The 26,118-nt window shown below is 32.9% G+C and overlaps 1 protein-coding gene across 3 annotated transcripts in view; it reads left to right on the top strand.

The window, feature by feature from the left end:
• KCNT2 (potassium sodium-activated channel subfamily T member 2) overlaps window positions 1-26,118 on the top strand; it is a 281,008-nt gene that overhangs the window by 157,903 nt on the left and 96,987 nt on the right. For 2 of the 3 annotated variants that reach the window (XM_031934298.1, XM_031934293.1), the window contains 4 exons: window positions 3,840-4,053; window positions 6,593-6,698; window positions 11,012-11,184; window positions 21,831-21,965. In XM_031934298.1, the coding sequence (XP_031790158.1) occupies window positions 3,840-4,053; window positions 6,593-6,698; window positions 11,012-11,184; window positions 21,831-21,965 (628 nt within the window). Of the gene's footprint in view, window positions 1-3,839; window positions 4,054-6,592; window positions 6,699-11,011; window positions 11,185-18,306; window positions 18,379-21,830; window positions 21,966-26,118 lie in introns of all 3 variants that reach the window. The other variant, XM_031934287.1, reaches the window with a different exon arrangement.

Below are 26,118 nucleotides of genomic sequence, written 5' to 3'. Positions count from 1 at the left end.
TACTTAATATGTTAGTGGGTTATAAGTTATAAAGGAAAAACTAAAAGAAGAAAACAGAGCTAGTATAGGAGATAATTAATTTTGGGAGAAGCGGAGTTTTAAATGAAGTGGTTAGTAGGCCAGAAGGTGATGTTTGAGCAGATACCTGAAGGAAATGAGGAATTAGTCCTGTGGAGGTCTGGAGAAAGAGCATTCCTGACAGAGATAACAGCTGGCACAAAGGCCCTAAAGTGGGAGCCTGGCTGGGGTGCCCCAGGAACAGTAAAAGGGCCCTTGTGCCTCAAGCACAGTAAATGCTGGAAGAGTAGTAGGAGATGAGGAGGAACAAGTAGGAAGAGGCCAGATCCTGTCAGGATTATTTAAGTCCATATGAGGATTGCAGCTTCTACCCTCAGTGAAGTGGGAATTATTGCGAGGTTTTATGCAGAGCCTTTGACCTGATCTCACCTATGCTGACTTGTTTTTGTACTCAACTCAGGCTGCTGTTGAAAATAAATGGTTTGAAGCAAGGATCAGACTATTTTCAAGTGGAAGTAGTAAGAAGGAGAAAATTCTGGATGTACTTTAGGATAATCAGGATTCCTTAACAAATGAAATTGAACTGTGGGGAAAAGAGAAGTGTGAATAAACATAAGGTTTTTGGATTAAGCAACTAGAGAAAGGGAATGGTCATAAATTGAGAGGAAAGGCTGGGGGAATGCAGGTTTTGGCAGAGGGGGAAGGTCCAGGGAAGATAAAAGAATATTTTGGAACACCTTGAAGATGTCTAACAGGAAGTTAGATGTAAGAGTCTAGATTTCAGGAAAGAGAGAGAGACAGGTTGAAAAAGTAAATTTTTTTATTTCTGAGCTTATATATACATTTAAAGCCATAAGACTGAATGAAGTCATTGAGGAAATAAGTACAGGCAGGAAAAAAATAAAAGACAAAGAACAGACCTCTGCCGTATACTAAGATTAAGTGTCGGGGGATGAGAAGAAACCAGCAAAGGAGACCAAAGAGAAGCTACTGGCAGGATAGTAGGAAAACCCAATGAGTCCTGGAATCCAAGTGAGCTAAGTGCATCAAGAGAATGCCATGGTAAGCCATGTCAAATGTTACCAATGGGTAATATAACGTAAGGACTGAGAAGTGTCAATTGACTTTAGCAATGCAATGATCATTGTTAACTCTCATAAGACTTGTTTCAATGGAGTGGTGGTGGACAATGCTAGATTGGAGTGCACTTGGGAAAGAATGGTAGAAGATAAATTAGAAACCATAGGTCTGGACAGCTCTTAAAACGTCTCACTGCAAAACGGAGAAATGGAATTGTAGCTTGTGTTGAAAGTACAAGCAAGTAAGAAAGGCAGAGAGATTGAGGGTTTGTGTAATAGATTGTATATAATTATAGGCCATGGAACTTAATTTAAGTAAAGAAGTGAAAAGATGTATTTTGGTTAAAAAAAGACTGAAAGGATAGTGGATTAATTAATTCTAATTCCAGTGAAAATCAAGAGGGAAAGAGCTGGAAAGTCAAGGTACAGGTGTCAAAGAGTGAGATGCCAGAAGGAAAGATGATGTGCAGCAAGTAATAATTACAAAAGCTAAGGTGTGACCATGAGAGTGAATGACTGAAGAGTGATAGTAAAAAGAAAGCCGTTACTAGAGAGCAGGGCAAGAAGCTGAGTCTGGAATGTTGGAAGAATCATCTATGTGTATGGTGAAACTGCCAAAAATCAGGACAGACATTGTGGAGAGACTACTAATGATGCAAGAGCTAAACTGTCCAGGTGTATTCAGTTGCATAGGTATAGAAATAGGGAACATGGAGAGTTTAAGTTAACCAGGGTTCTATTTTGTCAAGAGGGTGGAATGAATACAAAATGTATCAAGGGATCCAAGGGTATATGCAAGAAAATAAACCATAATGCTTACACATGGAATTAAAGATAGGTAAGAAGAGAAGAGAGAACATCGAGAGAATGAAAGAGACAAACTCTGGTATCATTAGTAGAATTGAAATTCCATCTTGGTAAATCATAGCTAGTGTTGGGAAATCAGTGAGAGTGACCTGAACAAACAAGAAATAGTGGTGGGCAAAGAGTGAATGCATAAAAATGTGTGCAGTATTGTTTTTATTGGTTATAACAAGGTCTAATAAACTACTATGGAAATGAAGGGCTGAGATAAGGTCAACATTTCTTCAGTTCATGTTATTCTAATGAGGAAGAAGGTTGGAAGGTCAGAGATTTGAGGAAAGAGGAATTTTAAATAGTCATGTGCTGCATAAAGACAATTCAGTCAATGATGGATGACATATATAATGTTGGTCTCATAAGATTGTAATACTATATTTTTACTGTACCTTTTCTATATTGAGATTACCATTGTGTTAGAATTGACTACACCACTCAGTATAGTAATATGCTGTACAGATTTGCAGTCAAGGAACAGTAGGCTACACCATATAGCCTAGGGTCAGTAGGCTACACCTATACCAAATAGCAATAGGCTATACCATACAGCCTATGCACCATATAGCCTAGGATAGTGCTACCTCCTCTAGGTTTGTGTAAGTATACTCTATGATGTTTGAATATCGAAAAAATCGCCAAAAGGTAGATTTCTCAGAACATATCCCCCCTTTTAAGCAACGTATGACTGTAATTGTTTCAAAGAATGGGACAGAGTAAAGACTAACAATTTTTAGAAGGATGAATAGGTGCCACTGAGTGCATAAATGAAATGAGTAATTATGAAATATGATGTCTTTCATCATTATTTTCTCTAGAAGGAGAGGAACCTCAATTTTTCATAAATGGATATTAAAATTAATTTTCAAATTTCAATAAAATTCACAAAGGGAATTGCTTCTTCCTCCTCCTATGCCTTGAGTGCCTCAACTATTCAATAACCTTAAGCCACTTGGGCTTGGGCTTGCCATTCTTACTACCCCCAGGTATTTCCATGACTTGTGTGTTCCTTATTGTATTTCAGGTCAAAAATCAAATGTCCTAACTTCACAGTGGCCTTCTTTCTTACCAAATAAAAATTCCATTCCTCTCCCTGCATGCTACTGATCATTATCTACAATTATCCCATTTATTGGTCTACTTGCTACATATAGCTTTCATCTCATAGAAACTTTTTGTCTTCTCTACAGATCTCAAGTACCTGTAACAGTGCTCCCCATATGTGGCACTCAATAAATATTCATTTAATAAAAAATAAGTGTAACACATTAGTAGTTCCGATATTTTAAAAAGTGGTCACAAATCAGTTACAAAAAGATAGCTCGATAGAAAAGGGGACACTTGAACCCAGGAGGCGGAGGTTGCAGTGAGAAGAGATTGTGCCACTGCACTCCAGCCTGCAGGATAGAGCGAGATTCTGTCTTCAAAAAGAAAGAAAAAAAAAAAAAGAAAAGAAAAGGGGAGAAGACATAATGAAACATTCGCAAAATGGACATGGTCAACAACAAAAGAATACATTTTAAATAAATATAAATCGAAACATCAGGATTTACTTTTTCACTTTAAGTTTCTATATACTTCAGGATTTTACAAATCTTATGTTTCATGATGTAGAGCAACACTCTGCAAATACACTTTTGTGCAAATAGAGATTTTCTTGCCCAGGAAAATGCCCACATGCAAAAGAAATACTTAGCTATTAGAACTAAAAATACACACACATAAATGTGTGTGTGTGTATATATATATATCTGTGTGTGTGTATATATATGTATACATATATATCTTGATTATGTTCATTATATTTCATATTTCATTTAACCTTCAACACTAATGATCAATATGGCAAACGCCTTGATAAATTTTCATGTTTTATTGTTTTAGGTACTGTGGCTATAGACTTGCAAGACACAAGCTGTAGATCAGCAAGTGGCCCTACCCTGTCTCTTCCTACAGAGGGAAGCAAAGAAATAAGAAGACCTAGCATTGCTCCCGTTTTAGAGGTTGCAGATACATCATCGATTCAAACATGTGATCTTCTAAGTGACCAATCAGAAGATGAAACTACACCAGATGAAGAAATTTCTTCAAATTTAGAGTATGTTCAGATACTCTGAAGAGTAAGATTACTGGGTTTTGTGCTAATGTCTTTAAGTATTTTCTTTAAGTACTTTCCCACTAGGTAAGGAGCTAATGATCTTTCCTTCTGAACATCATAGTATCATTCCTATATACTTCTACCAAAACACACTGCTAGTAGCCAGCATCTCAAGTTTCTGGCTTCAATATATATTTCCAGTCTCTTTTTGCTCTTAATGTTTTATCCTCAAGGAAAAAAAAGATATAAATCAATGTTCCCAAGATATAAACTTCATTTTCATAATTGTATGTTTTTTATAGCATATTGTACTTTATACTTTGAATTTACTTTATTACACATTCATATTGAAGTTCAATTATTCAATGAAATGAAAATGCAGCCCCCTCCATTAAGCTTTCCTCACTTATCTCAGCGTTCAGCACTTGCATACACTATGCATTAATTAATATTTTAAATGTATGTTAAAAAGGAGTACTGTTTCCTTTTTCTAAGCTTTCGTAATAATAGAGTATCAATCTACATAGTATTAATCACATTGTAGCCTGCAGTAGAGTTTGTTTACAGGTCTTATTCCACATATTAAATTGTCGTTCTTCAGGAAAACACAGCAGTCCACAGCCTTGACTGTGGAGTCCTAAGGACATTGTTTGCCATGCCAGTTCCATTTTATATTGGTTATGTACAAGTGACTTTAATTAAAAAAAAAAAAAAAAAAAAAAAACTGGCAGCTGGGCACAGTGGCTTACACCTGTAATCCCAGCACTTTGGGAGACTGAGATGGGTGGATCATTTGAGATCACGAGATTGAGACCAACCTGACCAATATGGCGAAACCCCATCTCTACTAAAAATATAAAAATTAGCTAGGAGTGGTGGTGCGCGCCTGTAATCCCACCTACTTGGAAGACTGAGACAGGAGAATCGCTTGAACTCAGGAGGTGGAGGTTGCAGTGAGCCGAGATCCTGCCACTGCAGTCCAGCCAGGGTGACAGTGTAAGACTCTGTCAAAAAAAAAAAACAAAAAACGGGCCAATAATTCACCTGTGAACTCAGTGTAATTACTACTTCATAAAGCTATGAAGTGATTAATTGAGATAATAGAGAACAAGTGCTTATGCCAAATCAATGTTTTGTGCAGAGTAAGTATTCAATTACTATTAATTACTATCAGTCGTAGTACGGGTATTAGTGGCATTGGTAATATCATCTCTCACATTTCTTCCAGTATCTTTAAGTAATGTTGAATTGAACTAAAAAGAACTTAAATATCATTGATGCTTGAAAATATTCTTTGTTCTAATTTATCCCAATTAAAAAATTATTGTAAGAAAGGTTGATGTACCCACAAAACCAAATCTATTCTCCAAAGAAATTAATGGACAGAGTCCTCAAATATATTTGGAATCTAGGATGGGAACAGGGAGAGGTTTGGCAACCAGTGTCTTCACAGGAAACAGTGTTTTGGAGTGTGATTGATATTCTTTCTTTACACTTCTTAAAAATTGAGAGGTAATTTTTTTTTTAATTCCAGAAAAATGGGAGAGATGTTGCAGTAATTGCAGAGATTACCAACTTCTAAATTTACAAAATTTTACTCTCTAATTTTATCTCTCAGTCAATGAAGTTTATTTCCTGAAAACACTGATTTGCATATCTTCTTTAAGATGAAACAGTTTTAACTAGGTCTGAAATTTTATGGCTTAGCAGGTAGATTTGTTAAAACCAAACACTCTTATTGGATAAGGGAATATTCACTAAATTTTATTTTGTTGCCTAATTTTCATTTATGCTGCTGCGTTTTAGAAGTTTCATTCTGAAAGTCAGTATAGCCGAAATATGTAGTTGGCTATTTTTTAAAAGTCAGCAAGCTAAATGTCTCTGATAATGTTTTAAGCATGATTCCAACAAAAACTATGTTTTTAACCAATTAACTCAGTTATCGATCTGTTTTGGTTATGCATTTATGTCTACTGAATACAGATAGAGCAAATAATAATAATGCATTTTGCTTATTTGTATGTTGTAAAAATTAGCATTATTTTTTTAAATTTATTTTTTATAAATAAAAATTTTCTAAGCTGTGATTTAGCAAACCTTTTCCGGAAAGGAACAGCCAGTAAATATTTCATGCTTTTTGACCCCTGTTGCAACTACTAACTCTGTTACCAAAGCACAAAAACACCTATACACAATACATACATGAGTGAGTGTGGCTGAATTACAATAAACCTTTATTTATAGATCCTGAAATTTGAACTTCATATAATTTTCACATGACATGAAATACTAGTTTGACTTTTTCCAATCATTTAAAAATACAAAAACAACCCTCAGCTTGCAAAACCACATGTTGGGCCATATTTGACCCTGGGGCCACAGCTTGCCTACCTCTCTTCTTTACTACCTCTTTATCAAAATATAATTGCAACACAGAGTTATTGATTATAATGTTATTAAAACAGAGGAACATGTCAGTAACTTAATTTCCCAAATTTGCATGCCTTATCCAAGGGTAATATTTTGTATTGTTTCACAGGTATGCTAAAGGTTACCCACCTTATTCTCCATATATAGGAAGTTCACCCACTTTTTGTCATCTCCTTCATGAAAAAGTACCATTTTGCTGCTTAAGATTAGACAAAGTAAGTACTTGTTGCTGTTGTTTTGTTCACAAAATAAAATTATAGCATTTTATAATAACATAATGTAAGTAATTTATACAGCATTTTGATTACAATATGTTTAAGGGGTATTGGTATTATCTTTTCCAATGTAAATTTACATAAAGTGGTCAGTTTTACTTTTTTAACTGCACCGATGATTACCCAAATGCTTTAGTCTTCTATTAAATTATCCTGATGGATCTGCTAGTCATGTTGTTAAAGAGGAAAATAAGGTACCAAATCTCATCCCTATGAACCCTCAACATCCAAAGTCTCCAAAAATCATTTTGGCCAAATGTGCATTATTTATTTTACCATTATTACTTTATATCTTGTTATGAAATCCCTTGACATGATGGGAAGAGTAAGTCCATGTGTTAGACACAAAGATTCGTTTATAACTAAAGTGAAAGCTCATATTAGAGTCTTGCCTAATATTTCCTTTCTCAAAGTTTTACTGTCATTCTTGGACCAAGAGAAACTGTCCAAAAGGTAAAAATTCTAAGAATGCTAGAGGTTTTATCTTTTTTCACAGTGCAACCATTGGGCTGACTGGTATGAGTTTATTCTCTTGAAGAATAACAACACTGATAAAAGGAAGAACCTTATATTCACTGCCCCTAGAGATTCAGGTGTGCCACTAATTCTAACTAAGAACTTTTTCTTTTACGTTACATTTTGAAGTTACAGTTAAAATTTCAGCTCTCCACTTAGAAGTCATGTAAAATGGGCAACTAACTTCACCAAGTTTCAGTGTCCTCACCTGTAAAGTGGATATTATTTTAATATGAACCTCATAGGGCTCTTATAGGGAGTATATAATTTAGTACATGCTTAATAAAGTGCAAGAAACTTAATAACTGAGTTGGTGCTTAATACATTTGGTTAATATTCTTCCTATTATTTTTTATATGATAAGTATTATAAATTTTGACTGTTACTATCAATCTTGAGGAAGAAGATTTAGAGAACATTAGAAAATTCTTGCCTTTATTTCCCTGAAGTTGCTTTAAGAATCTTTGTCATTACTCTGAAATATTCATCTGGGCCCATTGAGATGGATGATTCTGTCCTTCGAGACCATATTATATATATATATATATAGGTTTCATTGTATATATATAGGTTTATATATATAGTGTGTGTGTATATATAGTGTGTGTATATATAGGTTTCTGTATATATATATATATATATAGGTTTCAGTCGAATGATATTCTGTCCCTCAAGACTGAATATATATATAGGTCTCATTCAAAAAAATATATATATATATTGATCTTGAGGGACAGAATCTTCCATCTCAGTGGACCCAGATGAATACATATATTTATATATTTACTTTAATATTATGAAGCACTTGATATTTCTGGCCAGCTATGCATTTTCAGTAACATTAATAAACCCTATATTTCAAGGACCTTCGCCCACATTGACTCCTTTTAAGACTAATATTATTTATAATATTTTTGTTATTTTCTTTATGGATAAATCTTAAAATAATATATGCTTCAGTCACCACAAAACTTGGATTCACTTCTGGTTTTATTTCTTTTAATACACAGTTAAAATAGAAAAAAGTATTACAAGACAAAAAAGTGGAACTAATTTGTCTCCAAACAGGGATCCCATTCTAACTGAAAGACTAAACTTTCAGAGAACAGGATTGGTGGAGGCACAATAAGAGGATCTTTTAATATCAAAGGACTGTTAAAATGCTTCATTTATCATATTAATAAAGCAAAATTTCTGGGTGTTGCTGATTGACTAGCAATACCTGGAATTATTGGTTACTTAGGTACCATTAGACTGATAGAAGGTGGTCTGCTATGTAAATGAGCACCCACTTTGGGATTATAGGAACAGTATGGCATTATGCAGCTGACTCTACTGTGTCTGTGAAGTGTGTGAAGTGCGTTATCCAATTTATTCTGTGTCACTATCAGTGGGGCTGGTGTCCTGGTCAGTGTTTATGAACACTAAATTCTCTGTTCTCTGCTCTTTGTTTCCCTATTAATTAAGCTATTTCTAAATCTCCTTAGGGAAAGTTATTTTTTCCTTTGTTGATTTCATAAATATTGACATTCTTGATGATCCAAACATCAGCTTAACACTATTCTTGTTGCATGCGTGATCTCTTTCTGAGTGACTTTATTTCTTTATATTACTTCAGATTCTGATTATAATTCTCCAAGAACCCTTTCAATAAAGACTTGTTGCCCTTGTTCTTACCATTTCCTTTGTTCTCCATTCTTTCTTATACCTTAGAATTTCCTTCTGGATTCATTTTCCTGCTTCCTAGATTACCATTTTTAGAAATTCTGTTAAGGAGATTCTATTGGTGGTGAATCCTTTTAATTATGGTTTCCCTTCAAATGTTCTTATTTTGTGCTCATTCTTGGAAGACGGTTTACTTTGTGTCCAAGTCCAGGCTACTAGTTTAGTTTAGTTTAGTTTTTTTTTTTTTCTTTTTTCTTTTAGCACTTTAAGGACTTTACTTACTGCCTTCTGTGCTCCAAATAATGGCTGAAAAGTCAGCTACTATTCCAATTGTGTTTTTTTTTTTTTTTTTTCTGTTGTTTTTGTTGTTCATGTGGCTCTTTTCTCTGTGTCTACTTTTAAGATCGCATTTGGTTTTTCATCACATCTCAAAAACTCTCAGTCAATATTTGCTTGAATAAGGTTTCTTTCTGATTCTCTCTTAGCTCTTTTTCAGATATTTCTGATTAAAGAAATGTTACATATTCTCACGATAGCTTCCAAGTCTTAATTTTTTCACCCTAAGTTCTGTTTCTTTTTTTCTCTACCTTTTGTTTTGGTTTCTATCTTCCATTCTGTCCTTCATGTGATCCCTTTGGCTGAATCTTATGTGGAATTTAAATAATCTTTTGAGTTACACTCTTTAGTTTGAGAAGATACAGAGAAATAGATTTAGATATTATTTTTAACATCTACCTGCTAGATGTTATTTTAAATAGACTCTTGTTCTTTTCTCATGCTTTAAATGCTTTCTTCTATTTCTTTGAACATGTTAAATGTGCACATTTTGTATTCTGAATTTAATCACAAAATTCATAGTCTTTGTGGGTCTAGTTATCTTGTTATGATTGTTTCTGTTTACTTATGGTGCCTTGTTTTCATCAGCGTTTTTTATTTTTTTTTATTAAAGTATAATGGCAAAGAATATTCCAGAGGTGCCCGAGTATGGTGGCTCATGCCTGTAATCCCAGCATTTGGGGAGGCTGAGGTGGGTGGATTGCTTGAGCCCAGGACCCCGTTTCTACAAAAATACAAAAACAGTTCAGCGTGCTGGTGCCCACCTGTAGTCCCAGCTACTTGGGAGGCTGAGGTGGGAGAATCACCTGAGCCTGGAAAGTTGAGGTTTCAGTGAGCAATGATTGTGCCACCTCACTCCAGCCTGAGTGACAGGAGTGAGGCCCTGTCTCAAAAAAAAAAAAAAAAAAAAAAAAAAGATCAGAATATTCCAGAGATTTAACTACTCTCAACCCCTCAACCCACATGAAGAGATCAGAATATTCCAGAGATTTAACTAATTTTAACCCACATAAATAAGAAATGCACATAAAGACATATAAAAGTAAAATAGCAGAACATCAAAATAGTTCTCCATGCATATAATTTAGCTGAAAATAATATTGGGTTAACAATCCTAATTCTGTCAAATTCTAGACTCCATGAAGTAGCAAAACGCCCTTAGCCCAAAGATGAGTTTTTGGTAATGCTTTGTTCTTGTTTTTCTTGGTGTTATTGGGTATTTTACTTTAGAGTATTTGCATCATTACCTTGCCAGCTCAACTATACATGTAGACAGTTAGGGTTTTTGTTTGTTTGTTTGTCTCGTTTTGTTTTTCACTGTTTTCTTTTCTTCATCACTTTAAGCATTCAGTACTGGGAATGTTCCCGAAGTTATCTAATTATGATATTACTATATTTCTGGAAATGAAAGTCGGAGAAAATAAATTTGTAAAAGTGTATACCTCGATGTCTTCTAGCAGCAAGCTTTAGTTTACGACAGAACAAGCACACACACAAAATGTTGGCTCTTTCAACATCAAACTACAAACCTGTAGTTCATTTTCCTTGTCCATACACACTTTTATTTCTTGCTGCAAGTTGCAGAAATGGGCACAGAGAAATGTAACCATTTTCAAATTTATTAGAAAATAAGGATTTACATGGTTAAATTTTATATTTTCATATAGCTTAATTTTTTTTCCAAATTTTAATGGAGTATAAAAATGACATTTCAATATATAATTTTTCTTCTCTAGAGTTGCCAGCATAACTACTATGAGGATGCAAAAGCCTATGGATTCAAAAATAAACTAATTATAGTTGCAGCTGAAACAGCTGGAAATGGATTATATAACTTTATTGTTCCTCTCAGGGCATACTATAGACCAAAGAAAGAACTTAATCCCATAGTACTGCTGTTGGATAACCCGTAAGTATATTTTAAGACACACAAACAAGATAAACTGTATTTAATAGTATATTAATGTATATCAAAAATAATTGCCTGTAATATGCTTGTAGTATTTTAAATCAGATACATTATGGTACATGAATCATTGGGAGTTATATTCTGTGCTGTGATACAAAATATGTCATTGAATATGATTTTGTTTCATAAATACTACTTCAAACTGGGATATTCTGAGAATTTTATTTAAAACTGTTTTGCAAGTGGTCATCTACTCATAATACCACAGGAAACAGGCCACTGAAATAATTACTGCAATTTTCCTTAAATTAATCAACTAGCCTGTCAAATCTCTGCCAAAACTGGACAATTTTTTTTTTGTCTTTCTAAAGAACCATTAATTATCAGAGAAGCATTTACTGATCCATTTTTATATGTTATAACACAAAGCATCATCAGAGGTTATTATGATCGGACCACTGTTAAACCATACATTCTATGACATGATAGAAGTAATGCTTTACCATGTGCATTTATTTTGAAAACATTGGATTGGTTTACTTTTGTTAAATGGGACTACTTAAGCATTTCAAAATTCTTATGCAAATATAAATATAGGTCACTGAATGTGATGGTCAAAACCATTTTATTCTAAAATTATAATATCCATCTCTGTGACTGGAAATTAGTAGCAGGTGGTCTTCAGATTAACACCATATTTTAGGATTGTCTCGCTCTCCTCATCCATTCCAATGTGATGCAAATGTCAAAATGAACTATTAATAAATGAGGCCAAATTCTGTTGCCTTGTCTCTGCCTTTCAAAATTATCAAAGTTTTCCTTAGGAGAGACATCTCCCCAATACATTATAACTTTATAGTGTTGCTTATTCTCACTATACCAATATCAAAATGCTTATTGATGCAGCTTTCTTAGCATCATCATTATAAGAATAATCGACTGCAAAAATTTATCACACTTATAGAATTTTCATTTGAAGAATTTTCAATGACTTTTTCTATACTTCTTAGACATCTAAGGAAAGCTGAGGCATATTTAGGGTAAATGTAGGGGAACAGAAACTTGGACCAAATTTCAGAAAAAATAAAAGCTTGTTAAAATAAATTTCAGAACAATCAAAGTTGCGTTGTGGGATGGCCATGGCAATGCAGTGTTTGTAACATAACCTGAATTCTGAAGCATCTCTGGTAGGAAGCTCCAAGGAATTGACTGAGCTACCACACAAGAGATGCCTAACTATGTGAGTTCAAATGTGTCAGCTTTTGCCTTCTTTTGCTTATGATGAGTCCATTGCCCTGAGAATGGAAGTTAAGACAATGGCATTTGCAAACATTGCCTTGGAGTAGCTCCATGTTGTATGGCTTGGATCAAACTGGATCAATTCAGGTACCAGGTTACAGACAGGAAGATAGGAAGTGGATTGAGAAGAAAGTGGAACTGTGCTTACAGCATCGTTCTGATAGGACTAAGGACAAAACTGTATGTTCCTCCTCTTTACATAGTTTCAAGATAAAGTTTCTTGTTCTGATGTGTAAATCGCCCTACCCAAAATCAGTCTCTTCATATTTGGGACTGGAGCTCACTCTATGAACAGAGATGGACTCCTCATTTTCAATCTTCAGTCTTGCTAGGTAATCTTATCTCAAATCTCTAAGTCTCCATTTTCATGCAGGTGACAGGAGCTAAGCAGTGTTTTACTTGTATGTTTTATGTAGATTTTAGAGAGCTATAACCAAATCAATCCCTTTCTGTTTGGTTTTGAATAAACATGTTACAGAAATGTCTGATTATTGAATGATTGATTGATTTGTATATTAAGATTAAAAAATCAATTCTGTGATTGTTCAAGATTGATCAATGATCAATCACATTGATCAATGATTGATCAATCACAGAACAATCTGAAAACTCCACCTCTCTTAATTACTGACAACAGGTTAGTATTTCTCTATAAACATATATGTGGCTTTTATAAGAGAATAATTCATCTGCATAAGACCATAAAGATTATTGAATAAAGTTAATGCTATTTACCTCTATCCTCTGTTCATAATTATAATGACTATTGGTCATTTACTACATGTCAGTCATCATACTACACACTTTAATTTACATTTAGTTGCACAAGTCACATATTTACATTACAGTGATGATTTAGTCTTAGAGAGATGTGCCAAGCAGTTTAAACTCTCAAATTACGATGTAAACATTTAAATAAACCAAAAGCTGTGTGAGGTGGCTACAACGCTGTCTCTTATTTTAAGAGGATGTAAAAGAGACACAAAGAAGGTGAATGACCTTTTTCATGGTCAATTCTTGGATTAGACTTTTCTACGAAATTTCTGTTTTATTTTTCTTTCAAATTACAAGTTTTTGATATATGAAAAATACATGTTGCTTGCTCATACTTTTTGAAAACAAGAATATATCTTAACTGGATTATTTTTGCATTGAAAGTTCCCTTTGCCTTCATAATGGCTTACATTTGGGAATCCAACAATCCACATTATATTGTTATTAAATCATTCTTGTAGGGTTTGACTTTATTTCAAAGGGTTAGATTGAAAGTACATGCTGGAAAATCTATTAGCTTTCTGTGTACTTCCCGAAAGTAGTGTCAAACATTCTTATTTGTTGTCCTCTGTTCCTTTGGTTAAGAGTGAGGAAACTAAAACTAAACACCTATTAACAATGTTCCAGGAAGTTTTATGCAATTCTTTTTTTTTTTTTTTTAACAATGAGATGCCTATTGCTCTGAAATGGAGAGCATTTTGCAATCTGTTCTACAATATTACAAAAAAAACGAGGCTTTCTTCTTTACAATATTTCCATGTTATGGGAATTCCTACAACGATGATTGCATACACTTCTAGAATTATTAGTTAGTTTTGAAGGTTTGACTTTACTTTAATTTCACATGCGTACAGCTGAAAATCAGTACATGGCTATTTTAAAAAATTAGTTGAAAGTCCAATTAATTCAATGTAACAGAAATAAATAGTAGCAGATGTAATAAGCAAGGAATTTTAAAGTGTATATTAAATTTTATAATATTCATACACATAATATGCCAAAATAAATGTTCACAATGTTTTCAAATATAAAGCTTTCTAGATCTCAAATGTGATTAAATAAAACTCAGTCATATTGAAAACATCTTTCAGTTGGTACTGGTTCATTAGAGCTGGTGTCAGTTCTGATCGGTTGGCCATCTGTTCTGTTTGGTCTGTTGTGCCATACTGATTTTAAATATTTTGATTACCACCCCAACCTTAAAGGTCATCTAGTCATTTTTAACATCATCTCATGTGAAAGACAGAAAAGCAAGTCAAAAGCTAGAATATATTATCCAAAGCTACATAAGGATGAAGTGAAAGATCCAGGCTTTTGCTCTTAATATTTATCAAAGTCTTGTTCACACTGTCCATTTATTAAATCAATCTTCTTTCCACATATGGTGCCAAGTAAACTTCAGCCTATTTTAAAAGTAATGATAAAATGTCTGATGTCAGTGTTCTTATTTTTAAAATTCAAACTTTAGACTCATTCAGATCTGAGATAAGTTCTAAATTTATTCTCTTGATAGGTCTGTTAAATGTTACTGAGTCTTTTTAAGCCATATTTTTCTGATTTGTAAAATGGTTAAAACATTTATCTTTAAAAGCTATTGTGAGATGAGGTAGATAATGTATATAAAATCCTAATGCAATATCTGATTCATAAAAGGAAGATGAGAAACATCATTGTTTTCTTCTGTCAATCAAGAAAATAATACTCTTACTATTCAAGCTGATAGAAGGATTTATATGGAAACCCAATTAATGAAAAAGCACACTTATTTAAGTAGTTAAAATTAAACTACTTTCATATTGTCTAGCAAGGAATAAACTACTTAAAAGTAGAATTAGGAAATGTTAAAATAAACTGTGCTCATAAAAGCATACTATATTCATTTCTTGAACTTGAAATAAAGATATTAAATTTTTATTGTTATTAGTTAAATGGGAACAAAATAATGGTCTTGAATTTTACAAATTCATACAAATTTGCAAACCTTTTTTACTTCCTAACAGTCACTGACTAATATTTGAATGACAACTTTTACTATGAGAATTTCTTTAAGAATATGAGGCTTTTGGCTCATAAGTGGTCATCTTTTGTGGTGAATTGCAGTTAAGACTCATTAATGAATGTGCTCATTTTTCTTGTTTACTAACATCAGTTACTTTTTGTGTTTGTTGAATTTTTATTTTGTTTATTACCAGTTAGTTTCAGCCTGTGTTGTTTTGCTTTGTTTCGGTTCATATATATTTATTCCTCCCTGAATCTATTTTTTTTGTCATGTTTACGTTTTTAATTGATTATAAAATATTTCTTTATATATTAAGCAACCTTGGTCTACAAATTTTGTATAAGTAACAATGTTTTGACATTTACTTCTTATTAATCTGTTTGTAGTGAGTTATATACTTAAATCTGTCAATCATTGTCACCACTTCTCCTTAATGTAATTCCTAACGTAAATAAGCCTTCTCTGTTTAGCAGTCAGATTTTTTAAAATGCATACATTTTAATCTACTGCATAATATTTTTAAATATAAAACTCTTCATCGGTACTTTGAGGACATAATGTAGGAAAAGGACATCTAGTTTTAGGAATATTTTATGTTTTTGTTTAATGTTTTTCAATAATAATGCTTCCCAATGTAAAGGTTGTGCTTGCCAATTAGCTGCCTCCTAATGATTAAAAAATTGTTTTATTATGAGCCTATGATATCATTTATGTTATTCAATTACTAAGCAGGTCGGTGCCATGAAAACTGTTGACAATGTATTTAGGTGAGCTGGCATAATACATGTAAATGCAGAATTTATTTATTCTTTGTTTCAGATTTCCTTTTAAGCCACCTTTTTTCAATAGCTGTAGTAGATGAATCTATCTGTTATACAAAATTAAATTTTGCAAAAAATACAGCATAGTAGACCACTTACCTTAGATATCTTTCATCAGGATTATATATTTAGCATGGTTCAGGTGACTTCATTTACCTTGTAACATAGCTGCCCTAATTCATGTAAGGATGAACCATGCTACCACAATACAGATGTTAAAGCAATTTCCAAGGACTTGGAACATTGCTTGCCCATTGTAAGTACATATTTGTGGTAAAATTGCATGTGACTGAAATTCATGAGTCTCTTAAAGCATAACAATGATTAAATTTGATGGCCAGTTAGCTTTATATTCTCTGCTAGACAAAGCAACAAAATAGAAAGGCCTTATCTTCATTTTTAACTCTAGTAGAAGGGTTGGCATAAAATCAAGACTTACTTTGTCCACAGTGACCTCAAGACACAGGCGAAGGGATTTTTCAGATCACCACAACAGCTCAGTGTTGCCCCACTCTTGTGGTACCTGCATCCTCCTATGTGCTTCTCCAATTACAAGACAGGGTGAGAGAGATGTGGAGGGTTTTGAATCAGCAATTAAAATAGCCCTGCTAATTTTAAGAAGCAGGACAGTGCCTAGAAAGAGTATAACTAGAAATCTCTACCGTAAGGCACTATCAGAGACTGCTACTGGAGTGTATATTTGGTTATAATATTTGTTAAAAACATATATCAGGATCTTTAAAACTATTATAGGCTGTGATCCACTAATATCTCTTCTATAAATGTTTTGGGATAATGATAAAATATCAATGCTTAAAAAAAAAAGGAAAAGAAAGTCTTCAGAAGATGTGAACACCCGTGTTAAATACAATAGCAAGGTACTGCAAAGAACTGATAACGGCAGTATTTCACAGCAAAAAGTGAAAATAACTTACAAAATAAATAAGGATTTTAAGAATGAAGTATGGTACATTTGTAAGATGTAATAATATTGGGTCATTTTAATGACTACCAAGAAAATTAATGATAGGAGAAATTTAATTGAAATTAAAATAATGGTATTCTTTACAAGTTTTTTTTTTTTTTAATGTTTTGCTGTATTGAGCATTCTTTTTCTTCAGACTGTAAAGAGCTGGAAGGATGACTAACAGGAGAGAAATAAGTCAGGGAGAGAAAAAAAGTTCATCTAGTCAGGGAGGCTTGTAGGTACTATAGTTTTCTTGGCCTAGTATTTTCCTCTCCTTTTACGCTGGACAAACTCCTACTAATCCTTTAACATTCAAATTAAATATCATCTCTATGAAATGTTCCTCAATTCTGCCTCCTAAATATAACGTATTGTTTGTTTTTTACAGATTAAAATATGTAATAGAATTGTATGATTTTTATATGAATTTTTAAAATTCTGTATTTCTTATAAGTTAACAGGATATTCTTTTGCAGAAGCCTGAATGTATTAAAATCTCTATTAAATCAAATTTTTGGATACATATATGCTGAGTCAATAGATACCTGAAGGAATTAATAACTTTGTAAAATGAATACAATAGATTAAGCAATTTCTAAGGAAGCTTTCTGGTTTATGGTTCTTTCCTCAAATATGTATATAAGTAAAGATTTCAGTCATAAATGTTTCCTCAATAATATATATTGAGTATACTAATTAAAAAATGCATTACTTTCATTATGATTTTATATAATACGTATTTTGCATGAGCATATATACTATATTTATTTGACATACTGATATATTATATAGGGCATGTTGTGATTATACATCTTCCCTTAGAGAAAGTGGTTCTTAATAGACATGCTTAATAATTGCTCACTAGTAGGCATTAGTACCCATTGCTTTAAATCATCTAAAAAAATGCATTAGTTTTTTATTTTACAAGGCCTCCTCTGCATGGATAACTTTTAAATTTGCATATAAGATTTCTTAGTCATAATTAAGAATATCAATTCTGTATTTTTGTAGAATTATGCCATAATGTTTCTGATTTAGAAAGCTGAAATACAACTTGTTTTTATAATTCTGAGGCATTTTATGATTCATAACAAGTGCAAATGACATTTTCTAGTTAATGTTAAGAAAAAAAGCACTAAAATTAATTTTGTCAGCAGTGTTGAGTTTTGGAAATACAAACTAAGTCAACTTACTTCCTTTCCCTAGAAGTGCTGCCACTGTTGTGACATTGTGTTTCATTTTGTAACCCATCTACTACTTAGGCCAGATATGCATTTTCTGGATGCAATCTGTTGGTTTCCAATGGTTTACTACATGGTGGGCTCTATTGACAAGTAGGTGACAAAATCTTTGGCACACTAACTAGTGTAGTGTCCTGTGGTTTGTCATGTGCTGTGCCTTGTTACTGCATGATGAATGTAATTTGCCGTGTCAGTATTGCAAATATGATATATTTTGCATGTAGAGCTTATGTTCTCGTGTTATACATCTTGTATTAAACTTTCTAAGCAGTAATCTATTGTTGAATTAAAACAAATCTTGCTGCATGTCAATTTTGTCAGTTTTGCTCAGTTTCTAATGCTATTTTTAGTTTTGTGTCATCTATAACAACGTTATTACTATTGACATAGTGGTAGAGAAAACTAAAGTTGCAATATTGTGATGCATTGATAGCATTACGATAACTTCTGGAAACTGAAATAATTTAGAAATGCTCATTTTAACTTAGATGTATAAATTAGAGCAATTCCTTTAGGGTTTGCTTTGGTCACATGTCAGAGTTTATAATTTCTAAAATATTTGTTAATTAAAAGGTCATATGTGTTTAACACATTAGTAGTTAAATACAAATTCTTATACATGTGTCATGGTGACATTAAAAATATATATAAAAATAAAAGATCAAAAAGCTAATATACTTGAAATAATATGTTACTTTTCCACTTCTAAATAATGTCAGCCAGAGCCTTCAAAATAAAATGCTAAAATTTACCAGCTGAGAACATTAATGCTTACATTTTATCCTGTAGATGTTGAAGAAAACAAAGTTTTATAACTTTGAACGTATTCAGTGCTGTGGATACGTTAAAGGTTAACTAGTCTAAAATATGTTTAGCCTCCGTTCTACATTAATATAATTTACATCATCAGGTATGATAATACTAACCAAGTAAATAAACTGTAATTAGATGTACTAAAATTACTATTTAAATTCTACACATGTTTTATAACCAGTCATCTTTTTTGAAATCTTTTGAGATGATAGTGTTCTGTTAAAATTTGTTAGAAAAACAGTATATCTAAAAGCTAAAGAATAAATGTCCCATCTATCTTTTCTGATGTAAACTATGAAGTGGATTCTTCCTCCGTAAAAGTATTTATGATGAGAGAATAAATAATTGAGAGGATCAAATTACTAGGGACAGAAATAAGACAGAATTGGCTACAAACAGCTAATTATTGGGGACTGTTATGTTCATCTTACAGTTCTCCTCTTTTGCTTGTGTTTGAAATCTTTCTTTAAAAATACCTCTTTGAATGAATTAAAACACATTCATGAACACTTCTTTACACTTACACATTTCACATTCTAGTCCTTGCAAAAAGGGATCTTAGAGAGGGATAGAAAGGGAGGCTTTGCCAATTATTCCTGTAACTTGTTTTCTGTCTAGATTGACTTTCTTGTGCTGCCATCTGCTGGCCACACTGTGTAAAGCATCCATGCTGAGGAAAAAATAAGGCAATGGCCTTGCACAAATTGTGATGGACAGGAGTTATAAGAATAAGTTGGCAGCCTACTTAAAAAAAAAAAAAAAAGTGCAGTAGTAAGTAGAAAAAGAATAATATAATCTTAAAACTTAAAAAATGAAAAAGCTTCTACATGGTTCAGAAATATTATTCCAAATTTATTTATTTTCTATATAGATTTAAATTCATAATTAATGATAATTTGCCAAGGTTATGAGTAAACTGTAACAGCCAGTATTTTTGAGACTGGAATTAATCGATACATGTGGGTATAGGTAACAGTTAGCTATGTAGCACGGGTACTCTCAAAGTGAACTTTTGGTCAAGTGTTCACTTCAACGTCATTGAATTATTGATGATTCAATATTCATCTTTCCTATCTTCACTTCTATGCATATATACTTATCCAGTCACTCTTATCCTCGACTGCCCTATCCTTTCCTTTTCCTATATAGGTAATTATAATGGAGATATTTATTAATGAAAAAAAAGATTGTGAAAACTGAAATATGAGAAAGTAATGTAAAATTATAATAAGGTGATGTGAAAACATATGACTTAAGCATCATTTTGATGGTCCATAAGGGCCATACCACATTCATTTCCCATCTAACTCTTTCTTTTTTAATGTATTTAATAAATTAAGAAAAATTATGATACATTTCCTGAATAAAAGAAAGACCCAAGTATCCCTAGGCATTTAAACTTGAAGGTCATCATAGTGGTTGGATGTTATGGTCCTGGCCCCTCTTATCATAGGAAATTTATTTGGAATAACATTCTGTTTCCACAGTTTTAGCCATAAAATCTCTGCCACAGACCATTGTTCCTGATTCAAGCGAAATATTTTTTCTGGACTACTCCTGGGGATCTTGGACTCAAGGCTTTGGTAATACCCTCTCGCCTAATAACAGAGTAAGAAATCCTGCCTCCCGCCTTCCCATAAAAGGAAAATAATTCCCTCTAACGTGACATGGCTAACTCAACCAATCATGCACTTGGAAAAGATCCTCAGGGACTTCACTCTTCAATTTTAAAACCTAAGAGAAACTACTGCTCTTTAAGCTTTAAACATCCTATTATAAATCAGAAGATACGGAAATCAATTAACCTATCTTTTCTTATCTGTCTTCAATCAACTCTGTACCTAGAACATTCTTGTACTCATTCAAGTGTAGTCTCCATTATCCAATTCAGTTCTACTTTTCTAGTTTGCATGAAGCAGAGGCAATGAGAATAATGGTTCCCTGTTTCAGCTTTAACGGTAAACATTTTCTTTTAATTCATTGGGAGAATGATAGGTAAGATTTTTTTTTTTTTTTTTTTTGGTCAGTGATAGGAAAGAAGACTGACTCTATTTTAGCTCACAGGTATGTGTTTCCTACTTTAGCAATTACTTCACCCAGCCAAAGAAATCAGGTTACTCAAACACTTGCTCAGAAACTTAGGCTGGCTAAACAGTAGCCTTGCATACAACAGAATTTGTATATTTTACATTCTCTTGGTTGTGTAGAACCAATGTATAACACATAGGTCTTACATAAAGGATTAATAAACATTTAAAAATAAACATTTCATAGTTTTGTATTTTTTCATTAGACTTACCATCTAAATTAACATAACACTTATTTATTTCTCTCTTGCCAAAATTACTTTAGATGTAAAAAAATGTAAATGTCGTGTCTTTGAAGTAGTATGTAACTGTAAAAAGAAATTTCTAACATGCTCTATTTTATTGCAAAACGGATGTATTCCATATTTCATGTATATCATTAATAAAATTATTAAAGAAAACATTTTAACACACGTTTTGAAACAGTTGAGATCTAATGATGTGTAAAGTACCCAATATAAAAATTATTTCATATTAGTAGATAATATTGTGTCATAATTCCCATTAATAGCTACCTGTGCACACTGTAAAAGCCACCTCTAAAGGCAACTTATGTAAGCACAGGGGATAGTGCTAGACTTTAGCACTGATTATAACCTTGTGATTTATTCAATGTTTGTTTCTCTCTGTTGATTTTTATCAAAGCCTAGATGACTTACTCAGGTGTGGAGTGACCTTTGCTGCTAATATGGTGGTTGTGGATAAAGAGAGCACCATGAGTGCCGAGGAAGACTACATGGCAGATGCCAAAACCATTGTGAATGTGCAGACACTTTTCAGGTAAGTGGCTGAATCATCCAACCCTGCCACTTACTTTGTGCTAAACATTGGTAAAATATTTGACACTGACTCTGTGTGAGGAATGAACATGAGACACATTGACTTTATGTTCATTTATTCATTTTCTTTTCATAAAGTAAATGTTTATTGAGTACATCAAGTATGACTGGCACTGCATACAGTTAAATTTTTAGCACCAGATCAGTAATGCTTCTCATAAAATAAATTGAATGATATATCTGTTTTCTCAGATAGTTTAACAGTAGCAAATTCTTGAAAATCATGTGTACTAGTAGTCATGAGTTTTGACAAGCAGCCCATGTTCTCATATTGGCATTATGCCTAGCAGTGACCAAATATTTACATTTACATACTGAATAACTAAGACTGAAAGACTGCGCAGCTGGGAACAGGTAATTTAGTCATGTTAAGAGCAAGTTCATGACATCATTTTCACTATTTTCCTGTCTTTTATTAATTAAATGTACCCATTGAATTTAATTCATTGAATTTAATTTAATGGGGATATGAATCCCCAATATGGTTATCTTTGGGTAAGAGTAAACAATCCCGACCAGAGAAAGATCTGTGCCATAACTAAAGTCAAACTCATCTGTCATTCATGTCATCAGTTTCACTTGGAACAATTCTCCCTAAAATCATATGAAAATTTAAATATCAAAAAGACCATTTTTATAAGTTGTATGACTTTCGGCAAAGCCTGAAGGAAATATGTGAGCTACCAAATTACAGAGGTAAATGAAACAGTATCAACTTTCTCATCATCCATGTTCCCTCCACTTTCATATTGTAGCAAAGCGTATATTGAGGTTAATTATTTCGCTTTCTAGTTTGAGTTCAAAATTCAAAGGAGAGAGCCTAGATGTGTGTCTGTGTTAAGTTGCCTATTTTTACTATGATTTTAGGCAAATTACTTTTCTTCTCTACCTCTCAATATATTAATCACAATATTATTAAAGATTTAGAAATATGCAATACTTTATTTAGCACATGCCTGGTTATTTTTAATTACTTAATAAATATTAGCTATTAATATTACTAGCAGTATAATTATCACTTCCATGTGGCAGAGTGGAAAAGCCACTGACCTTGGACTATATAGCAGCAAACTTTATCTGGTACAACATATATCCTAGAGGCTCCAGCTGACAGTCACTGACTTTGTGACCTTCCTAACCTCATTAAGATTCAGTTTTCCTCATCTGTAAAATGCTGCAGAAAATAACCCACTTTGCAGTGTTAATGTAAAGATTAGAGATCAGTTATTTAAAGAATCTGTCATAGCAGCTGGAAAATCTACACTGAATTTGCATAAGAACCTCTTGTTCCAGAAGAAGAAATATACACTTTAAAGTTATTATAATGCAGCAGTTCACTTAGAATATAGCTAACTAGTTAACTAATGAGCTGTATTAAACAGCACATTTTTAAAATACACTATATAGAACTCGTTTAAAATATTACAGATATATAAGCATTTTTTTCTCTAGAGAATATAAAAGAAAATTACAGGGTAGAAAATTAATTCAAGGATGAGATTCATAGCCAGTGAGTAGGGTAAAAATCATACTTTTTGATTCCATGCTTGGCAAAAGCTAATTATATAAAAGAAGATCCTAGGTCTTTTTAATTAAACATGTTATTTAAACTTCCAATTTACCGTGAATTTTATTTCTATTATGGTGATGTTTCTATTGATTTAACTTTCATTATATATTCTCTGGATGAATTATTTTGATTCCAAGATAATAATAAATCCCCGTCTTACTGAGAGGTTCAAAGGCTGTAATTAGTAATTAAAAAAAAAAATTAACTCACTATAGTAATTATGGACAGATACACACGTGGCAACTAGTTGTGCAAAGGCTATGCCTCTCTGAGTACCTAGCTGAAGATGTGATTATCACTTGTTGAATGAATGAATGGATGGATGAATGAACTAATTAGTAACTTTGGATACCTTGACTATTAGGCTTATCTGTCTTCAGCAGTACATTTTAAAAATTATATAGTTTTTATGGTATATATAGTGATCTTGACTGAATAGTTTTGAGCAGAATTTTTCAAAAGAACTATTAAAAATACAAATTGCAAATAAATTACCTCTGTTCTCTCCTTTCTTATGCCCTATCATGGCATTACTATTATTTCTCCAAGTATATGACAGTATTTTTTAGGAAAAAAATCATATAAAACTTTTTTGTGTGTTGTATGTTAAGCTACTAATCTGTGTGTGCTAAGCTAGGCTAGTTTGACGTTATAAAAAGGTAAGACAGACATTTATAGATTTCTATGATACAAGAAGTATCACTTATGCAGATAAATGACCAAAATTATGCAGACTTGGGAGTTGCATTTTATAGATGTAGTTAATTATTGTCCTCCAGATCACTTTTATGCATTCCTTGGAGATTTTAGTTCCTGATTTACTATGACTTTTGGCAACCCTGATTATCATAATTATTGATGATTTCAACAATCTTACATAGATAATCCTTTGAATATCTGTCCTTTACCACCCATTCTCATGGTCATAGCCTAAACCTTGAACAATGAATAATTTTACCCTCCACATTCTCAGTTTCTAGCATTCAACACTCTGAGTAGTGCTACTTATTTTCTATCTAATTTCTTCTAATAGCCCCAACTCTTAATAGTCCTTTGACCACACTGGAACCTGTCATCCACTGATCCTACTACCATTTTACTTACCCTTATCATCTGAGGGCTTTTTCCCTTCCTTACCCAGATTCAAGTCTGTGATCAATCATGATAATCACTGCTGCACCAAAACACTCAAAGGATAATTACTGATCATCTGCTACACACTGACACTGATCTCAGCTCTCTCCCTTTTCTCTCTTCCTCCTACTCCCAGTTTTCTCTCCTTTTAGGTTCTCTACCCACCACCTTGCATGAAATTCCTTAGAGGCAGATGACAACATTCCAGAGGTAGGATCCAGTTACCCTCATCAGTAAGCATCAAACAACTAGAAATCCAATCACAATGGCTGGATATCAGAGTATTTAGGATTAAAGCTTTGGGCCCCATCCCTAAGAGAACTAAATTCTTATACATTAATTACTCATGCGGGTATAGTATCTTTAGAATATTTCAGCCAATCCTTATATCTTAGAGAACACCATTCATACTCTCAATTGAGAGCTAATTTCTAATTCGTTGATTGGTAAGGCCTATGACATTGATAGAAGCACAGATAACAGAAGTAATGTTGTGTGAACATTCAGATTAAAAACCAAAGTTGGCCACCTTAGATGATGAAATAGAATGCCAGCTGCACCTGGTGTTTAACTTAAACCGATGCATCCATCTATCACATTGTTTATTTTGAAGTGTTTAGAAAAGTAAATTTCATACATTATGAGAGTGCTAGAACGACCTAGAAAAGCCTTTTATTTATCACTTACCCTGATTTGTTCTTTCTCTCATGATGAGTTTTATTGTTTCTTTATTTTAATTTATTATTTTTTTTTTCCTCAGGGAGGGGGCGCTCTTAGTAGGCTTTTAAAGCAGCAAACTTTCTCTGGGACTACCTCTACTCCAGAGGTTCCATGTTCTCTAGAGGAGTAGTGTATCTCTACTCCTTTACTCAGAAAAGACTCCTTGAATCCTAAGCAATTGGCTCGTTACCTCCCCAGATGCCGTTGCCATTTCTGCATACAAAAGACAATAAGGAGATAAGATCTTCCTGGGGTTAGATCCTGTTGTACCTCTCTCCAAAAAAGAATTTTTATTTACACATCTAAGAGAAGACACTCAAGTAAGCCATCGCAGTATAAAGAGCTCCTCAAAAGTGAAAGAAAAGCAAGTCCTCAATTTCAAATTGAAATTTACCCTTCTAAAGATAACAAGACAATCATTACAATTGGAAAACATTGCATGTTTTCATGTTTGTATGAACAAGTACTAATATCTAAACAAAGTTTAAACTCGCAAATCAAAATGTGCTTTGGATTAGAAACAATCACAGTAAAAAGTCTATGTCAAATTGATCTACCAAAATATCCTTCTTGGTGGCTGTTTGGCATGTCACTGGCATCTGTCATTACTTTAATTTTACTGAGAAAGAAATAAACATTTAGTGAAATTTAGTGTCTCATCCTAGCCCAT

Source organism: Piliocolobus tephrosceles, chromosome 1, assembly GCF_002776525.5.
Source record: "Piliocolobus tephrosceles isolate RC106 chromosome 1, ASM277652v3, whole genome shotgun sequence".
Lineage (NCBI taxonomy): Eukaryota > Metazoa > Chordata > Mammalia > Primates > Cercopithecidae > Piliocolobus > Piliocolobus tephrosceles.
The sequence above is the reverse complement of the archived record's forward strand: the minus strand, read 5'-3'. Positions and strand labels throughout refer to the sequence as shown.